The sequence below is a fragment of the Phoenix dactylifera genome, chromosome 7, assembly GCF_051530095.1.
Source record: "Phoenix dactylifera cultivar Ajwa chromosome 7, Ajwa_hap1_PhDact_Kaust_v1.1, whole genome shotgun sequence".
NCBI classification, from domain to species: Eukaryota; Viridiplantae; Streptophyta; class Magnoliopsida; order Arecales; family Arecaceae; genus Phoenix; species Phoenix dactylifera.
Genome location: NC_143196.1, coordinates 3,029,655 through 3,048,595, shown reverse-complemented (window position 1 = coordinate 3,048,595; position 18,941 = coordinate 3,029,655). Strand labels below are relative to the sequence as shown.

Here is an 18,941-nt window from a genome sequence, read left to right as displayed (position 1 = left end):
CACCCAGTTCCCCACTTCCGCTATACACACCCAGTGTTTGGGAGAATACCCCACCCACCGCACGAAGATTGACACACCCAGGGGCGCATCCCAAGTCACTCACTCTCTCTCACTCTCTCTTCTCTCGGCACCCCACCAATCCAAAGCCTGCTACTATCCTTGTTTACCGATGAAGATGGAGGGCAAGCTTTGAAGAGACTCACTCTTTTTATTTTTTGGTGGCTATTTCAGCTTGCTCTTTCCATCCTTCTTGGTGTGCTTGAAATCTTCTTAAAATAGAAAGAGAATAAATTTTTTTAATAATAAAACTAATTAAATTGAGAAAAAGAATTATAGTTCTTATTCAAATATTTAAGTTAACAGATAATTATTAGTAAAATAAAAATTTATTTTTTTTCTTGATTTGGGGTTTGTAAGGCTGGATATGGAGTAAAATACTTTGGATTTCTATACGTCGATTTTTATTGGTTCCTTTCTCTGCTTTTGAGAGGAGCCCTTGCTTGATGGATTCTTCAAATAAACATATATTTTTTCCTAATTGTTTATATATTTTTTCATAAGAAAATTTACTTTTGATTTGTTGAACAAGAGAGACAAAAATATGCCTGGGCTAATTCTATCCTCAGATAACATGATGATACGAGCAAAGGAAGAATTAATACAAAAGATTTAGTCTTTCCCCAATCGAAATTGTTCCGCTCAAAGTTAAAGCTGGTAAGAAGAAAATATCAGAAATAACTAATATAAAATGTATTTTTATCCTACAGTAGCTTTATATTATCACATGCCTCAACATCGTTAATAAGGATAGAAGAAAAGACTATTTTGGATTACTTTAGAAATTCAAAAAATATATTTGAAAACTTTTGAAGATGAGGGCGTGTACGTGGAATTGCCAAAACTAGAGAAGATGGAACAATAATTTTTTTAATAATTTTTACTTTATTTCAGTTTGCTCCGACATTTCAGTAATAAATAAATAAATAATGAAACTTCACTCAACAAGTTGAAAGGAAAAATTCTTAAATGTTTAAGATTTTCTAAAAAAATATTTGAACTTCCAAAACAAATAAAGTTTCCTATTTATCATGAGAAATCATGAGATCATATTTATTATGTGAAAGGAATTGATTCTTCCATGCAATAGATGCATTTGGGGTGAGAAAGGGGATTATATATAACATTATCTAAATCATTAAATATGATCTATAAAGCCTAAAGTACTAGTACCAAAAAACCCAAATGTCTTCGAAGCCCCCCATCAATGCATCAAGTCACCACGAAATCACCACATGATATCATTCCACAAAATTACATATATGAGAGATTTTAGTCCATGAAAAGGACCTTCAAAAGCTTGTGAATTTTTATACAAAGTAAAATAAATCCAATGGTTAGATTTGCACCTTCAATCCCTAGCATATAGATTCATAGTGGCTGTAAAGTCCTCTCCTTGTGTTTTATGTACATTATAGTTGCATCATATGAAACAAAAGGACATAATTTAACAAGGGTGTATGATGGATAGTCCTTTTTAAACTTCTGCTTCTACCTATATATGGAGATTTTTATTACCAAAATAAAGAAGATCCTTAATCTAATACTCTTAGACATGACATTAAGAGATAGAAATGAATGAAAAATGCATAAGAAAAGCAGGGATACATTTATCAAGAAGGAAATGTGCTTGAAGAATAAATTCTTTAATGATAAATTAGAGGTTTTAAATCTACTCCACTTTATGCATATATGCACTTTTCCTGATAGAAGCATATATGCATACAGTTGATCAGGGATAAAAAAAAAAAACAAGTTTATACGGAGAGAAAAAAAAAGGGCATGCATTATCAGAAAAGAAGGGTGTTTGATGGGCAAGTGGCATCGTATTAATGAGAAATATTTAAAACAATTGTCATGATTGTTTTTGTTCATGGAGTCCTAAACAGATAGAAAATATTGATAATTCAAAATTTTCTAGACATTTGATTGAAATTTTTTGAATTGCATAGCACTAGAATGTTTCGATTTGCAAGTGTGTTAGGTTAGGAATAAGTGATTTCAATCTAACAGCTAGACCTAATACATTAACTTTTTAAATTGGATCAAATTGGCTCTGAGAGACCCAAATTTTGAATTAATTTCTTAGTTGTGTCCAATGGGGTCCGCTCTGATTAAGTCCAATTTTGTGGGACTTATGTGCAGGTCAAATTAGATTCTAGATAAATTGGTTTCAGATAAAAGAATTTGATTGTTGTTTTTTATTTTTTTTATTGAGCCCACTATGTCCACTCAACCCTAATCAGACAGGCTCCATTCATTTTCTTTTTCCCAAAACTAAATAGTATTGCAAAATACAAAATGTTACGAAATGGAGTGTTCTCCCAAATTAGTAACTGCTGAGAAGAATAGTGAGAAGAAATTATCTTACCAATTAAAGTAAATTGAATGCATGCTTAAGGCTCAAAGATATACATGATGAAATCAGTTTCTATAAATCAAAACATTGTAATCTTTTGACAACACAAACAACCTAAATTCAAAATGAAAAATATAGTTAGAAAATTGCAAAACCCCAGATGTACCAAAGACAAGGAAACGTATTATTTGTTCAAAAATAGAAACATAATTATAAAAACCGTCCATCTCTCTCTCCCTCCCCTGCTCAATCCCCCAGAAGAAGTAGGGATTACCTTGCAGTATATGCACAATCACAAGCTTCGATCTTCTCTTAAACAATACAATATTTGGGGTAAGGTATAGGGGCTGTCATATGTTGATACTTGATAGACTTAATTAGAGATTTCCTCCTATTATGTATTCTTAAGAACCTTAACAGCACCAAGCATTTTGTGACCATGAAACCAAGTCTTATCACTTTGTCATACTGTTATATGGCAATTAAAGCTGTCTAGAATCTAGACTCCAAAGCAGCAATCTAGTTAAGACTCATAACATGAATGGAACTATAATCTATTACTTGATAAGTGCATCTGGTTTTCTCTATTGTGGTTTCTAATGCCTATTATGCGAGGCATATTATCCTAAGAGAAAGCTAATCTTTACATACAAACTAAAAACTGCAATGAATAGCATCCATTGTGCCAAATTTCGGTCCTTGGCCACAAATCAATCCAAGAGCCAGCCAAAATGGCACGCCATGTGAGCGTGGGCCAATGATGTTTGGGTGGCTGAAGCACCATAGCTGGCATATGTGCCGGTTGGCAACCCGACCTCCTTCTCAATAAGAGCACATAGGGCTGAAACCGGATCAGATATAGATCAGATATTAGTATATATATATTCATATTTGTTTTATTTGATGATACTTATAGAAATATGGATGTTAGTCGGATACGAAAATTCATATTCATATCTGTTTTAAATGAATATGGATACAAATCGGATACTGAAAATATGATTATCAATATAAATATAAGTCAGACAATTTTAAATACATGATAAATCAAATTAGTAGCATACTAATATAATTATTTATTTTTCTTAAAAGCTTATAAATATTATATAAAATTAGAATCGGATATTTGGGTATGGATTGGGTAGTTGTATTTCCATATTCATTTCTATTTTTCTTTGACAGATATGGATACAGATACGGATATTAGCCAGATACTCAAATTTATATTCATATCCTGAAAGATTCAAATACAAAAATGAATCCTGACAAAGCATGTGATGTCTTTTCAATTATCACCAGTTTTTTTGGTTTGGCCAGACAAGCCGGCTAACAAAAGTGACAGTGACCAAGTGATAATTTATCATCAGCTTCTGCTCTTTTTTTCCCAACTAAAAACAACGACAGGGTGCAGAGTCTATGGGACCAGTTGCTACAAGGATGGTGACCAACTGATGAGTGTATGTGATGGGAGGTGTTTGATCAAAAATTCCATCGACTGGAGACTTATTCTACTCTCGCCATTCTTAATTATCAACAACCGACGGGGATTCAGAGCTCAAAAATCCAGCGACTTGGAGATTGGAGGATGATCAAAGCGTTGTTGATGGGCTTTGATTTCTAATGATGGGGAACCTGCTTAGGGAAAACGCGGGTGGACCAGGAACTAAAAATAAAATGGAGATAGAAATCAAGGGCTAGGACAAAAAAAGGAAAAGCAAATCAGTCAGAAACAAGGATAAATTGGCTGTAAATCAATGAGATGTCTCTCAACTTTCCACTTTTATTTTTTTGATCTTTTTATATATATATAATTCAGATATATATATACACACACACACACACATGCAGATACAAACATATATATAAATTATTATTATTGGATGGGAGAGAAATATGTTATTTTATATACTATTTGTCAAATTTTATAGCCAGAATATTCTTAGTTTCTCTTTTCACAAATATTTACAAAAAAAAAATATATGATTAAAAAGTTAGATATATAATCTACATGTGATTTTATTTACTCCAGGATCATAACTCTCATATGCGCAGATTTTAGAACTGTTGGAAAATATCTATCCATCTCTACTGCATCGGCATCTTATTGGAATCTTTGTGAAGTTTAAAAACTAAAGGAAAAATTGATATTGTTTCTCTAATCCATGTGTTTTCTCTCCCTCATTCTCCAATCTTTTAAACATTTTTATAGATTTCTAATATGCGTTGCATGTATAGATTGCTAGTATAATGTATCCATATACGCAACACATTTGCCCTTCCTGCTGTGGTTCATAATGAGCTAAAGACATTCTTGCTGTTTGAGTTATCAGAGAGCAGCGGACGCCAATTTGAGGTGCAGATTTTACCTTAGAATATCTTCTAGTTTTGTATTTTTTTTTAATTTTGCTTGAACCTAGCCATAGAGGCTTTGACTAGAGCTTATCAGGTCTAATATATCAAATTTGAATTGTTAAAACTTTTATGGATTAATCATATGTCTCAATTCTAAATAAACTGTAGAAAAATTGTCACTTAAATACATACGATTGAAAATTTTTTTTGATGATAAATTTGAATTTATTTTTTGCCATGCTGTCATTTCCTGCAACCTCCTAATATATTCTAATATTCTTATAAAATACTAATTGTTGAAATTATGCGTTCAAAAATTGCTTGCTTTACATATGTAAGATTGGATAAAATATAAATCTCAAGAAGATAAAAATAGCTTAAATTTATATACCTCTTGATAAACGAATTATATCTGCATTTATATTACTCCACTTGTTGAACGATTAGTTCTTGATACAGCTGCTAACTTCAAGCATTATTTTGAACAACTTGTATACTTTTAATGGTCAGTAAACTTTTGTACTAGGATGGTGCACCTTAGAACACTGTCAATTCATGAGCCTCCAATTTCTATCTTGAAAAAAGGAGGAGAGAGTTGGTGGAGCTACTAATGAATGATTTTTCAAAGTTCCTTTGGCATCTATTGCTTTTGAAAACCCAATAACATATCGGTGCTATTTTGTCTTGCGCATTATTCATGATTCAAAAAACCGCCTGTAATCTTCTACAGTTAGTTGTAGTGTATTGAATCACTTAATACAGGTCTATGTTTTTTTTTCATACAGTAATTGCAGAAAAATGAACCCAACCTATTTGAAAGATTTAGAAAAAGACATAATGTGATTGCATCATGCAACCTATAATTTGTAAATTGTTTGTAAAGAGAAAAATAATTGGGTGCGCCAAACAAAATGACCATGACAGTTATACAATACAGCTTTGCCATATATCTGAAAAAAATTGAAACTTCATCATGAGATTGCCACAGAAAAGTATTTTCACAAGTTGTATGGAGAAAATTTAAGAGAAGATTTGAATATTGTGTGTATAGATATAACCATTACGTAGAGACTTCTTTAAAAAAATATTATCCTAAAGGCCCCTGGAATTTAAAAACATACTACCCTATTAAATCAAAACAATTGACCGATACACTAACTGCACCCTCTCTCTCCTTCTGTCTAATGGTATTCTGATACCTAGATTTTTTGAATGGAATGAGTTCATACTTCTAAGTTATAGATCATTGATGCCTTCATGTTTCTCATGTCAGGCGTACTTCAAAGTTAAGGGGAAGTTGGGGCAGAAGGCTCTTTATAGGCAAACTTGTGGCATGTATTAGTTGGCATCATATGAATAAATCAAGGATGATTATCTTGAACATCAAACAGATTAAGCTAGTTTGATGAGAAAATGTGTGAAGTACTTTTTCGGAACATTTAAGCTGGTAAAATAGAGTTAGGTTTGCAAGAGTAAAAAGACAAGGTTTGATTTTTGTACGAGGATTGAGGTGATGGACTGATTTTTAATATCAAATATGGGGGAGAAATAATGACTTGAAAATATTTTTATAGTGATCTACAAAATCTTAGAAATTTATTTATAGTGAAATTTAGAATTATCTGAAGTAGTTCAGTAAGAAATCAATATAGTGCCTTGATCAGTTCACTCTCGTTGAATGGGTTGCACTAGGATAATGGCCTATTAAGGTTAATTATGATTCAAGGATGGTAGCGGATGACACAGCCAGTGATGGTTTGCATTGTAAAATCAACATAATACAGTGGAAATGGCAAGGGATGATGAAAGGTCAAGATTAAACAAAATCTTGTTGCCATATCATCTGAAATGGGATGTATATATGTAGGCAACAACAGCAAGAAATCATGGGCCAAGAACATCGAAATATACAAAAAAACACACCTAATAACAAACAGTAACTTCAGCAATAGCTATTAAAGCTAAATATTTTGAATCAACAGTAGCAATCAATATTCTTGCAGCCACACCAACTGTGATGTGCGCCACAGCCTTTAATAAGCCAGAGATCAAGCATTCTAAATTTGCAACCGACTCAAATTCTTGGTAAAGGATTAGTTATGTGGCATACAACCGCAAACAGAATAGGTGACTTAGGTACAACAGAATAATCAACCATGACATAACTTCCATTATGAGTTCATCTCATACATTGGTAAAATCACGGGGGCAGCAATTTTAAGATTAGTCTCAGACTTCATGATTGCAACAGTTGTCTATGCATTGGTAGCCAAATTTTCCACAAAGTTAAATCCAGCAAAGATCATCATAAATTTGCACTCCCCAACATTAATCACAGCATTACACTCATTTTCAATGGTATAAGAACTTGCGAATGTGAAGGTTATGGTGTATCCACAAGGCTAATTTGTAGATGAGAAGTTATGATTTTTAGTTGGGTCACAATCAAGTCTCTCACTGGAATTTTCTTTTGATTTATTACGTTTCCAGGGTCACTAAATCCAAAGCAGAGCAACTCTAATTGAAGATAACAATTACCTATTTATGCTGGATGGCTAGTTATAATCTGTGGTCCTTGCAGTCAGATAATAAAAACTATCTGGCATTGATGTGATGTAGAAGCTTTTAGTCTATGTATGTGGTTTTCTCTCAATTATTTTTGTATAAGTTGATGGGCATTGGTGAGCCATAGGCAAGTATCAGTAATTGCAAATAAACATATGCATGATGGCCAGACGGATGGTAGTTGCAGATGAATTTTTGTTCTAAGAAAGAGTTAGGAAAAACCTAACCCACATTCATTAAGAAAATCAAAGGAACCAAATACAAGATAAAGCAAAATATTAGTATTCATAAAATAAACCTAACCTCCTAATTAGTTAGGTTCTATCAGAGGAAGATCTACATTATAGTTAGGATGCTTCCAAAACTCTTGACCTTAATTGCCATTAGTTGCCTGTCCACCATATTTCCCCAGCAAGCAAAGACTTGTTCTCAAATACAACTTAGCACTTCTTCATGACTTCCTAACATATGCAATCTTGGAGCAACACATGGTTCTCATCTAAGTTAGATATATAATTAGATTACAAAAACTAACACCTGAACCTTGGTCCTTTAAAAGATTATACCATATTAGAATGATGCATGGTACTAAGAATAAAACAGTAGGAATAAAAGAAAGATCATACCAGCCGGCCGACCAAATGGCCAATCTAGCAGTCTCCATTCCTCGCCGATTTTTGTCGGACAACTTCCCACCAGAGCTATCGTATCTATCCAATGCAGATGCAATTATCTGTGCATTCATAAGATTGTAACTGGTTATTGTCAGTTTGGGCGTCCCCAGACTGGGGTTGCAAAAGAACTGAGCTACTCATGAGCCTAGCCTGGACAGTGGCTTGATTCAAAAAACAGCAGGAAAAATTGGCTCGTTAAAGCTCAGCCCATAACTTAGTTGAGCCAAGCTTAAGTTCATCCGAAGTCCAGCTCAAGCTCTGAGTCAAACTTGAGCAACTCTTCTAATTTACCAAGTCAAGCCGAGTAGCCTGATATACAGCTTGGTCTGGCTCAACTCATTTGCACCCCTGCTCCAAACAACAAAAACAAAAAAAAAAAAAACTTTTTCCCTAAAAAGAAATAATCCTTTTCAAAGTTATAAGATAATTTTGGTAGAGCAATTACTACTAAATTTTAGTAGAGCAATTACTACTGTGCTTTACGGATCCTTCTAGTCCATATACAACACCGTGAAACACTCTTATAAATTAGTCTGCCGTGATTAACACCTCCAGCAACTCTTTAAAAGAACTCGTTGAGAAAATCAAAAACAAGAAACTCCAAAGAAAAACTTCATTACCTTCTCGTTAAGTCCTTTTTTAAGGTTTCCAGTATAGCTCACACAGAACTGCTTATGATTTATTAACCTTCTTTCCTCCTAAAACAAGTTATATATTCCAAGTGATCGTATTATATTATCTTCTCACATCATTCTTATGATCAAAACTTACTTTGAAAGTTTCAAATCAGCAAAAACCTTCAAAAAAATAATAAATAAAAAATCAAATCAGCTCATTGTCATTTGTTCAGAGATAGAGCACCTCGGATGAACATATCTTATCTCCAGCATCCATTGCCACAGCTGACAAACAACAAAAGACTGAAGCGTTATATCAGAAAAGGACAAAAAAGCTAAAGCCACACTAATTTATTCAAAAAAACCGACAGCATCAAAACAACAGCATTGATGAGGCAATAAGTTTCAGATCCTATGGAGGCAAAATAGCAACCGGGCAATAAGATGAAAATCATGCCCTAAAGTACTACTGTAAAATAAAAAGGGATATTAAAACTTCAAACGAAAGAAAAAGACCTCAGATTGTTCTAACCACCATTCTCATCTCTTGGTAAAATTTCATGAATCCAAGATGTACATGGGAAAGGAGTACACAGGTATTTATGGCATCCTAAAACCTATTTGTAGTAGATCAAATCTTTCTTCAACTCAACATCCCAATCACTGGTAAAGAGAACAAGTAATAACCTCCAATTCTATCAAAGAATTGAAAAAATATAATGAATAGAAGACATGTTTTTGTGAGAAAAATGAATAAAAGATGTGTTACATTTCACATTAGATGACAACAGTATAAAGCACCGAATAGTAACAGGTCAAACAGCAAAATCGGATGTCTCGCTTGATGATCAATCGTCCGGCTTGATACAATAATGCTTTTACTGTTGGCAGGGGTGAGAACAATCACAGCCTGTAAAAATCAAATAAGTCTATTATATTAAGCATTGGTAAAGCAAGAAGTTCAGTTGATAAAGACTAGATGCCTACTTACAAATCAGTTCCTATTTCTCATTTGGTCACCATTAGTTAGATGCACTCTCAAATGTCATCAGTGTCCGCTCAGGTTGGAGAAGAATAATTCCCAAATTTATCAATAATTTGTTGGTAGAACTTCCAAGATGGATTTGCCCCTGTTATTGCTCGCTGGCCAAATGGGTGAGCAAAAACATAGTGTTGGACATTGTCAGCCATAGCTAGCCCTTCTAAGTAGACTCGAATATCTCCTCCTGGACCTGCTCATGAATATTAAAGACAAATTTGGACTCTGCATAGCAAGAAAAAAAAAGGAAAAAGGGGGCGAAACAAAAAAAAAACAGACATACAGATCATGTAAAATATTTACCTATAGAATTGTCACCTTCATCATAAAAATGGTAGGGATATGGAAAGATAGCAGTGTGCGGCTAAACAAGAATTCAAGAGAAGAAATGGATGAGAGAGATATCATGCAGAAAACTGAAAAATCTGATAAAGGTGATATATCCATTCGGAAATGCCAAAAATGGTAAAAAGATGGACTCCTTACAGGATTACAGAGGGCCTTGTAAGGAGAGTCATCCACCAGCAACGTATTTGATGGCAAGTACTCTCCACTCTCCCATGGAAGATCAGGATCCTCTTTGTTCCATAGTTTCTTCATTTCTTTCAAAACCAATGGCTTTTCCACATTCTCAACTGTTGAGAACCCAGTGAGAGTGCATTTGGATCTATCCTGAACAAAATTGCAAAGGTCAACTGAATGCAGCTGAAATTAAAAGAAATATGTTACAGATGTAATACAATAGATAGCATTTCTCACTTCCTGCAAATGAAGATCATCTACAAGGAACGGTTAGAAACTATACTAGAAGCAAGCCTCATCCAAGAATTGACATAAAGTATGAAATATGACCTAGAATACCATTCCAGCAGAAATGGTAAGTTCCAATGTTGCAATTAAGGTAAGCGGAACCAGTACCGAACCGGCCAACCGCAAAAAAAAAAAAAAATTCCGCGGCGCGCGCACGTCCGCGTTTTAGCCACAGAGTGGCATCTGCGTGGGCTCGCTGCCCTGCGCGCATGGAATCGCGCACGAGCGTGCTGCCCCGCGCGCAGACGCCTTTTTTTTTCTTTTTTTCCCTTCCCTTCTTCCTCCTTCCCAAACTCTCTTCCTCTCCTTTTTTCCCCTCTCTCCTCCTCTCTTTCCCCTCTTCTCCCACGAGCAAAGAAGGGGCCGGAATCGCGAGCAAGATGGGTGATCCTCATCGGCCCGAGGCCCAGTGCGACAGGTAGGCTTTTTCTCTTCTTCTTCTTCTCCTCTTTCTCTTCTCCTTCCCCTTCTTTCTTCCTCTTCTTTCCTCTTCTTCTTCTTCTTCTTCGATGCTGGTACCGGGCATGTACCGGTTTGCACCGGTACGGGCAAGAAGCCGTTCGGTTCCGACCTCTTTTCTATGATTGTACCGTACCGGTGCTGGCCGGTACAGGTACGGTACAGGTTGAACCGGTCCGTTCCGACTGGTACAACAGGCTTTGGTTGCAATAAACTTAGATAGCTAGAAACAAATATTCCTTGAAGATGACTACATACATCATAGATGATATATCAGAAGGACCCTCAACTTATTTTCTATGGTTACTTTGCCTGACACTTCGGATAATTAGCATACATCAATGAGACCTTTCCCACTGTAAAGGCTCCTTTGTGGCAGGAGAGATAAAAATACAGTATTTTTTATTCAGACTCCAAGGTTGCTTCAGCTCCAAGATTTACATATACCTTTCGCATTAGGTAACAAACTGTTAGGGTTACTAATAATTGTATTAAGGAATAGTAGCTCAAGATAATTTACTATTTTTCACTGAAGAAAATGAAGCGTTCATCAAGTAGAAAAAAAATTAACATACAAACTATTGATGAGAACTAGAAAAGAACAGTGAAGTATTTCATAACCGGGTTCAGATACATCAATACAAGCAACATCGTAATATTTCAAAATGAAATAAAAGAAACTGCCAAGATTAGTGTTTTTACAAAACACTTACCCAGCAAAACAACAACCTATGTTTAGCATCCCCCATGAGATAATCAACCATAGCATCAACATTTTTTCTGCAGAAATTTTGAAGCCCATCAATGATAGAACCACAGCAGAAAATTCAGCAGAACCAAAAATATAGTAGTAGGCCACCAACTGCATAATAACTTAGCTCTAAGATGCTTTCACAATGAAGAAATAACACAAAGGAAAAAAAAGTAAAAGAACAAAAAGGTGAACCATAAAAAATTTTGAAGACATACCTCAATTTTGATGACCAGATCCCTATATCAAATTTCTCGAAGCAGAAGTTCAGAAAATCGTCACAGAATGGCCTTTTAAAGACTGAAATGCAATACAAAAGTCTACATTAGCACCTAAATTTTAAAAGAATGGCAGCTTGTAATTTAACATAAGATGTTAAACATCGCTGTCAATGTTCACCTGCTTGTTTGTCAATCCGTTTATCTGCATTAAGGATTTTCCGATAATCAAGGACAGCATCAGCCAGCACTCCATTAAGATCAAGAACAAGCAACTTTTTTTTAGTGCAACTAATTAATGATCTTCCTGGTGAAACATGCAGCGCATCCAATTTCTTATCCAGGTTCCTAGTCAAATCTACGGAGATACAATGCTCCACAGCATGGTTCACTGATAAAGAAGGCACTTCTCTCCCATCCTGATAACGAGTTGCGTCTCTGTGATTGCACAAAGGCATTACATTTGAAACATAATCTTTACGATCTGCAGGTTTCACATTCTCTGACGCATTGATATTATTCTTTCCCACAACTTCTATTTGTGCAATGTCTGATTTAGATGAACGCAAAGCAGAATATTTTTCTCGATCAAGTCCAGTTCTATACTGAGACAAGGAAAAAACCTTCTGTTTCCCCCTTTCTGCTTTTCTTCTTTTATTGGACTGAGTATTTTTCACAGTACCCAAGTTTGAACTAATTCCAGTATGCATTTTGCTTTTAGTCAAATCAACATGAGCATCTATGATCAAAGCACTATTTTCCTTCTCCTCTGATGACCCCTTAGTGTCGCCAATTGCTGTTCTGATACTAAAATTCTTCAACCTATGGCCCTTCCCTACAATCCCTGGTAAAAATGACCTCTTAGCAGAGGTGCCACTTTGAGCAGCTAAGAATGAGGAGCATACCATAGAACCACTGTCAGAAGGCCTTATCTTGCCTCTTTTTCTATGCCTCCTACGTTTCCTTGAATTAGCAGGCTTTGACTCATTCAAGTTGGACTTCTTTAGTGTATCAGAATCAGTACTTTTCAAATTGGTGGATTTCACATCATTTTTCTCATCTGATATTTTTCCCCTATTCCTCTCTTCCATGGCCTCGACCCTATTTGCGACTGGCAAGCTATGCTTTTCCGTTCTCCTCTTCCGCTTCTCTCGTCCTAATTGAGTTCCTAAACACCATAAAACTAATAAGCTTTCTTAACGCATAATAAAAGAAATACACAAAGGCATTAAGATATATTGATATTGAGCTTGAATAAGAAATGAGACAATAAAAGAGAAGAAGACAAGCTTCCCTAGACTGGAAACTATGCCTATCAAAGATACATTATTCAAATAAAAAAGCTCTAGTGTGTAAATTTATGCAGGCATACTCACATGACTTTAAATCTCACATGCTTTTAGTCTAAATGTGAGCTTGAGGAATCCTAAGCAAGTATCCACATCTTAGAGAAAATAGCATGTGCATGCACATATTCCATAGGTAGATTAATCGTTAAATATACCATTCATAGAATGCCACAGAAAAGATTTTGCATCTACTATTTCTCATACTATGGTTGACCATATCAGCGTATAACATTTTTCCCTTAATCTGAAGTGAGACAAGTCCATGAATAAATGGGAAATATTAGAAGATATGCAGAAACATAATACAAAATATGTTGTAAGCGGCTCAAATCAATTGCAAGCCCTAAGTTCATGTCATCAAAGACGCCAAGTTAGGGTCCAATATTACTTCACCAGGAATATTGAGATTTGCCCAAACTTCAAGGAAAACTACAGAAAGTCTCAAATTCAGGAAAATAAAAATGAAATAGATAATCAACAACCGGAAACATCTTAGAAAATTGTAAAAATTCCACAAGCATTCACAATATTATGCGCAAAAAGAGAAAGTTACAAAATCAAAGTGCCACCATTTTCCACAAATCTCTCACCACCTTTTACTTCATGCCCATCATTTTCAGGTCTCCTACATGTTTCATTCCCATTTTCGAGACCTCTCCTCTCTTCCTGCCGGCCCTAAAAGTTTCATTTCATTTATTTTGCGAAGCATATAAGAATGGTGAATGGATCATCAGGCCCACTTATATTAACTGTAAGGATTCTTTACATTTTAACAGAATCAGCAATAGTTGTAACTGTCCAATTATTTGTTGCTATACCTGGATCCTTTTTCTTTTCTATGTTTAAAACTTTTACATTGATATTATTCTTCTTGCTCCTTGTTTAGCAGTTGTTCATTCCATTATCTCACATTGCCATTCAATAAAAATCAATTCAATTATACCCACAGGCTTCTGCAGAGCAGGTAAGGCTGAGTAAAGTTTTCATATGATGCATCTCAACACCACAACTTTAAAGAGCAAAATGTCAATATATCATAAATCAGAACAACAATGCGGAAGAGAGAGTTGCATCAAAAAGTAATGAAAAAATCATGCAATTTTAATAACTACAATAAACAGACTCAGGAATGTGAGGTCAGGATGCATTTCTTTCAAATCCTTATGATTTCTACAGATATGTTTTCGTGGACCAATAACTGTCTTTCCCAATAACCATGTCTTAGTGTTGGAAGAAAGTACTTTGAGGTAAACCAAAAGGTAGGCACCAAGAACTATTAACTATTAGGTCACATATCATAAATTTAAACCTTAATATCAGAAAGCAAGCTAAACCCTAATTTCCCGCTTTTCAATATCAAACCGAAACATATACTCCAAAAAAAATTAGGCAAGAAAAGCCAACTTCCCATCTTCTTCGCTCATATCAAAGATATATGAGACCTAGAACATCCATCTCAACTTCATTTTACTAGGCAAAACTGCATGAAGAACACAAAAACTAAGGGGAAAAATTCAACGTAGCAGATAGTCTACTCAAATTAAAACAGACAGGAAATCAAGGAGATCCTTTCAATTTCATTTTTCTTTACAAAATCAGATCCATTGCACAAGTATTTGGAACAAATTAGTAAACAGAGGATTAGTCTCAAATTAGAAGCGAAAAGCCAAAAAACAGAAGATAGAAAAACCACCGTTAATCAGCATCATTGCTTCAGCAAATAATACCACAGGGTGTGAGAAATCTTAAAAAGAAAGGGAAAACCAGAATACATGATCGAATCACAAGTCATGAGAGAATCCGCCATCCGACAATCGCCGCGAATCGGCGGCGATCATTCGGACATTGGAGCACGAGAGTCACACCTGAGCTCGGGATTTTCCGGTTCCCCATCGCGGCTCCCCCCCTCTTTCTCTCGATCCAAATCGAAACCGAAGGGGCCAGTAGGTCGCGTGGGCCGAATCCCTAATTCGCCACAAAGGCGACTCTGCTTGGTGCTGTGGTGCGGTCGGTGGAGTCGGGGAGGTGGGGTGGTCGGGGGCTCGAGTGAACTGTGGCGAAAGGAAGACTGAAGAGGGGCGGGGAGACGGCGGTGACGGGTGGCGGCTCTGTTGCCGCCAAGCGGCTCACGGCAGTGAGAGAGGAGGGGGGTGGCGGGATTTTGGGGGAAGTGAGGGAGGGAGGAGAAGGAGGCGAAGGGGGAAGGGGTGGTGGTGCTCGGCGGACGGGCTTCACGGCCGGCGGCGCGGCGTGTGAGCGAAGAGCTGCGCGGCGGCAAGTCGGGGAAAGGGATCGAGTTTCGGGGGAGGGCTGGGAGTGGCCGAGTGGGAACCTGGGAGACTAGGGCAACTGGACCAAATGGCAAAGGTCAATCGGGAGGGGGCTGGGCCGGCTGGGAGACTTCAGCGAATCAGCGATCAATGCCTTTTAGTAAGATCGTGGTATGTCCAAGAAAGCAACCGAAAGAGGCACATCAAAAGGTCTGAAATAAGTCTAGCCTGCCCCATTTTGCTGTGAGCTATATTGAGCCCGTTTGAGCCCGTTTGGGCCGGCTGAGAGACTTAGGCCCTGTTTGGGGGAGCTGTTGGCAGTAGAGCTGTTGGAAGTAGAGCTTTTATGAAAAGCTGTTTGCTGTTTGGTAACTATAATTCTAAAGTGCTGTGGTACTTTAACATGTGTTTGGTAAATAAACTGAGAAAGTACTTTTGTATGACAAAATTACCATAAAGGACATTGCATGGTATTATACAACAGAGCCTAATAAAATATAACATATATTAATACATAATACACGATATAGTATAATATTACTGTAATGTAAAATAATATTATTATAATAGAGTAATATGACATTGCATAGCTAGCATAATAGTAATATAATTATTAGAGTAAATTAATTTTCCATAATATAACATAATATTAAATTATTTAATATAACATATTAATGTATTATGATATAATGTAATATATATTATATTTATAGTATAATACAATAATAAAGATATAAAATAATATAATTATTAGTATAAATTAATTTCTCATAATATAACATAATATTAAATTATTTAACATAACATATTAATGTATTATGATATAATATATTATAATATTATATTTATAGTATAATACAATAATAAAGATATAAAATATTATAATTATTAGTGTAAATAATTAATAATGTAAATTTTTTATCTTATTTATTTATTCATTCATTCATTCATTTATATAAATATTTATTTATGCATTTATTTATTCTTTTTTTCTTTTCTTTTCTTTTCTTTTTTTCTCTTTTTTTTCTTTCCTTTTCTTCTTTTTTTTTTCCTTTTCTTTTTTTCTTCTCTTCTTCTCCTTCCTTCCTCTACCCCGTTCTCCTTTCTTCTCCTCCCGCACGGCCGGCAGTGCCGGAAGGGGGCCACGCCGCGGCGGCCGCGGGAGGCGGCCGGGCCATGGCCGGCGGCGGCTGCGGCAGTCTCGGTGGCCACGGCTGGCCCCCTGGGAAGAGCTCTCCTCCCGCGAGGCCGACGGCGCCGGAAAGAGGCCGGGCCGTGGCGGATGCGGGAGGGGGTGGGTCGTAACCAGCGGCGGCCGTAGGAAGGGGGAGGGCGCCCCCTTCTTCTTCCTCTTCTTCCTCTTCTTCGGCACCTCCCCACCGTGGGACCTCCTTGTTCGGCGCCTCCCCTTTCCATGACGGGGAAATCGTGGCCGGCAGCCGCCGTGGGAAGGGGAAGACCACCCGTCTTCCTCTTCTTCGGCACCTCCGCACCGTGGGAGAGGGAGGGGGTGCAGCGGCGGGGGAGAAGGAGAGGGTGCGGCGGCGGGGGAGAGGGAGTGGGGTTCGGTGGAAGAGGAACAGGCAGCGAGAGAGAGGTTTTTGGGAGGAATTTTTTTTTTTGAATGGGGGTATTTTGGTAAAAAATACAGCTTCCCGACAAAGCTGAAAACAGCGTTTTCGGAAAGCTCCAAAATGGAGCTTCTGCCAAAAAGCTGTTTTCAGCTTCCCGCAAAAGCTGAAACAGCTTTTCCAAAATTTTACCAAACACCGTTTTTTTACCTAAAAGTACTTTTGGAGGGCCAGAAAGTGCTTTTTGGCCCTCCAAAAGCTCCCCCAAACAGGGCCTTAGCGTATCAGCAATCAGACTCCAGCTGGAAGACTAAAGCACGTTTAGGTTCGTGAGCTGCTCCGGCTTGAGCTCGAGTATAAATAGGCCTTATGTTGAACTCAGACTCAAGCTCGTTTGACTAACGAGCCGAATCCGAGCCAGGCTTTTACTGAAATGAGTCCGAGCAACTCGGCTCATTAACAGACCTAGCGGCGACCATTCAGATATTAGAGCACGAGAGTGACACCTGAGCTCGGGATTTTCCGGTTCCCATAGTGGCTCCTTCTCTCTCTCTCTCTCTCTCTCAATCCAAATCGAAGGGACCTGTAGGTTGCGTCGGCTGAATCCCTAATTTGTCACAAAGGTGATTTTGCTTGTGCCCGCTGTGGTATGTTAGTTAACATACTCCTCTGCCACAGGGACTGAATAAAGATTTCCCTGCTTCCTAATGAAGGATTTAAGCTAAAGGGGACTGGATAGATAAAATACCGATCGGGAACAACTGAACAAGTGAAGGGAGATCGATGGATCTTCTCCTAGGGTTTTAGCCATTAAATAGAAAACTTCTATTTTTGGGGGGAACGAATCTGCCGTCCGATTTGTCTTAACGTCATCTTGTCCGTTCGCGAGACGCGTCACCGTCAAACAATGGAGAGATTGGATCATATTGTACTTACGCGATATTTGCCGTCTGATTCCGTGGAGCGACACACCAATCAGACGGTCTCGTTCTTTTGATCATTGATGGCATTCGATGATTCGTGTTGGAGAATCATAGCACATGATTTGTACGCTGCAATGAAGCCCGCAGGAAGCTAAACTGTACCCCAAATTTCTTCCGCTGCTCTCTCTCTCTCTCGTCGCATGTAACTATAACCCAAGCGGAAAAGCTTGGAATTTTTATTCAAAAAAAGAAATGGTTAAAAGTTGGTGAAAAAAAGGTATAATGTTACCAAATCTTATTTATGTAAAACAGCATATAAATATGTCAAAAAAAATTGATGCAAAATTTTATATATATATATATATATATATATATATATATATATATATATATATATATATATATATATATATATATCCTTATCAAACACTTGTTTTGTATGTGTACACATTTTTTTCTCTTTTTTTTTGCGCATATACCAGTACCATTTAATGTTGTTAAAAAGTTAGCAATTTAAAATTAAAATGATGAATATGCCCTTAATGGGTAAACATGCGAAAAAAAAATGTTTATAAGGATATACATGCAAATAGCAATTTTGGAGAGTGTATACGTAAACAAAAAAAATTAGATTTTTGTATAAATATCCTTCTAAATATTAGAATTTGCATGAATACCCTCTAAAGTCATATTTACGTGTATGCGCTTACAAAATTCTATTTTTGTATGAATACTTTTGATATAGCAATTCAGCTAATGTAATTAGTCAAAATCATATTTATTTAAATTAAAATTATGAAAGTATCTTTTTATTCTTAAAGCGGATAATGGGTTAACGGGTCTCATTGAAAACTGATATCTCTATCGTCTTTGAAAAAAAATTTGATCTCTCTCGACATTTTTTTTCACTTCTTCATCCGGAATCCA

At 36.5% G+C, this 18,941-nt stretch overlaps 1 protein-coding gene across 4 annotated transcripts; it reads right to left on the bottom strand.

The window, feature by feature from the left end:
* Positions 1–87: 87 nt before the first annotated feature.
* Positions 88–15,659, bottom strand: LOC103699136 (uncharacterized). Of its 4 annotated transcripts, XM_089924174.1 has the most exons (10): positions 15,116–15,655; positions 12,083–13,069; positions 11,902–11,983; positions 11,646–11,712; positions 10,150–10,335; positions 9,967–10,027; positions 9,616–9,856; positions 9,394–9,534; positions 8,869–8,909; positions 88–8,066 (listed from the first exon to the last, which is right to left on the bottom strand). In XM_089924174.1, the coding sequence occupies exons 1-7, from the start codon at positions 15,141–15,143 to the stop codon at positions 9,684–9,686; spliced, it is 1,584 nt and encodes a 527-aa protein (XP_089780300.1). In that variant the 5' UTR covers positions 15,144–15,655; the 3' UTR covers positions 88–8,066; positions 8,869–8,909; positions 9,394–9,534; positions 9,616–9,683. The 4 variants fall into 4 exon arrangements, with proteins under 4 accessions (XP_089780300.1, XP_089780299.1, XP_038983472.2 ...); XM_089924173.1 differs by lacking the exon at positions 8,869–8,909; XM_039127544.3 differs by lacking the exons at positions 88–8,066; positions 8,869–8,909 and having other exon boundaries at positions 9,147–9,534.
* Positions 15,660–18,941: the final 3,282 nt, after the last annotated feature.

What these genes read in the sequence shown, in the direction of transcription:
- LOC103699136 (XM_089924174.1), bottom strand. Translation starts at nt 15,143, where the DNA reads ATGGGGAACCGGAAAATCCCGAGCTCAG. An exon ending in ATAGGTTGTTGTTTTGCTGG is followed by an intron (nt 10,336 to 11,645) that starts GTAAGTGTTTTG and finishes AATTTTGTTCAG; the next exon opens with GATAGATCCAAATGCACTCT. An exon ending in TGAAGGTGACAATTCTATAG is followed by an intron (nt 9,857 to 9,966) that starts GTAAATATTTTA and finishes ATTCATGAGCAG; the next exon opens with GTCCAGGAGGAGATATTCGA.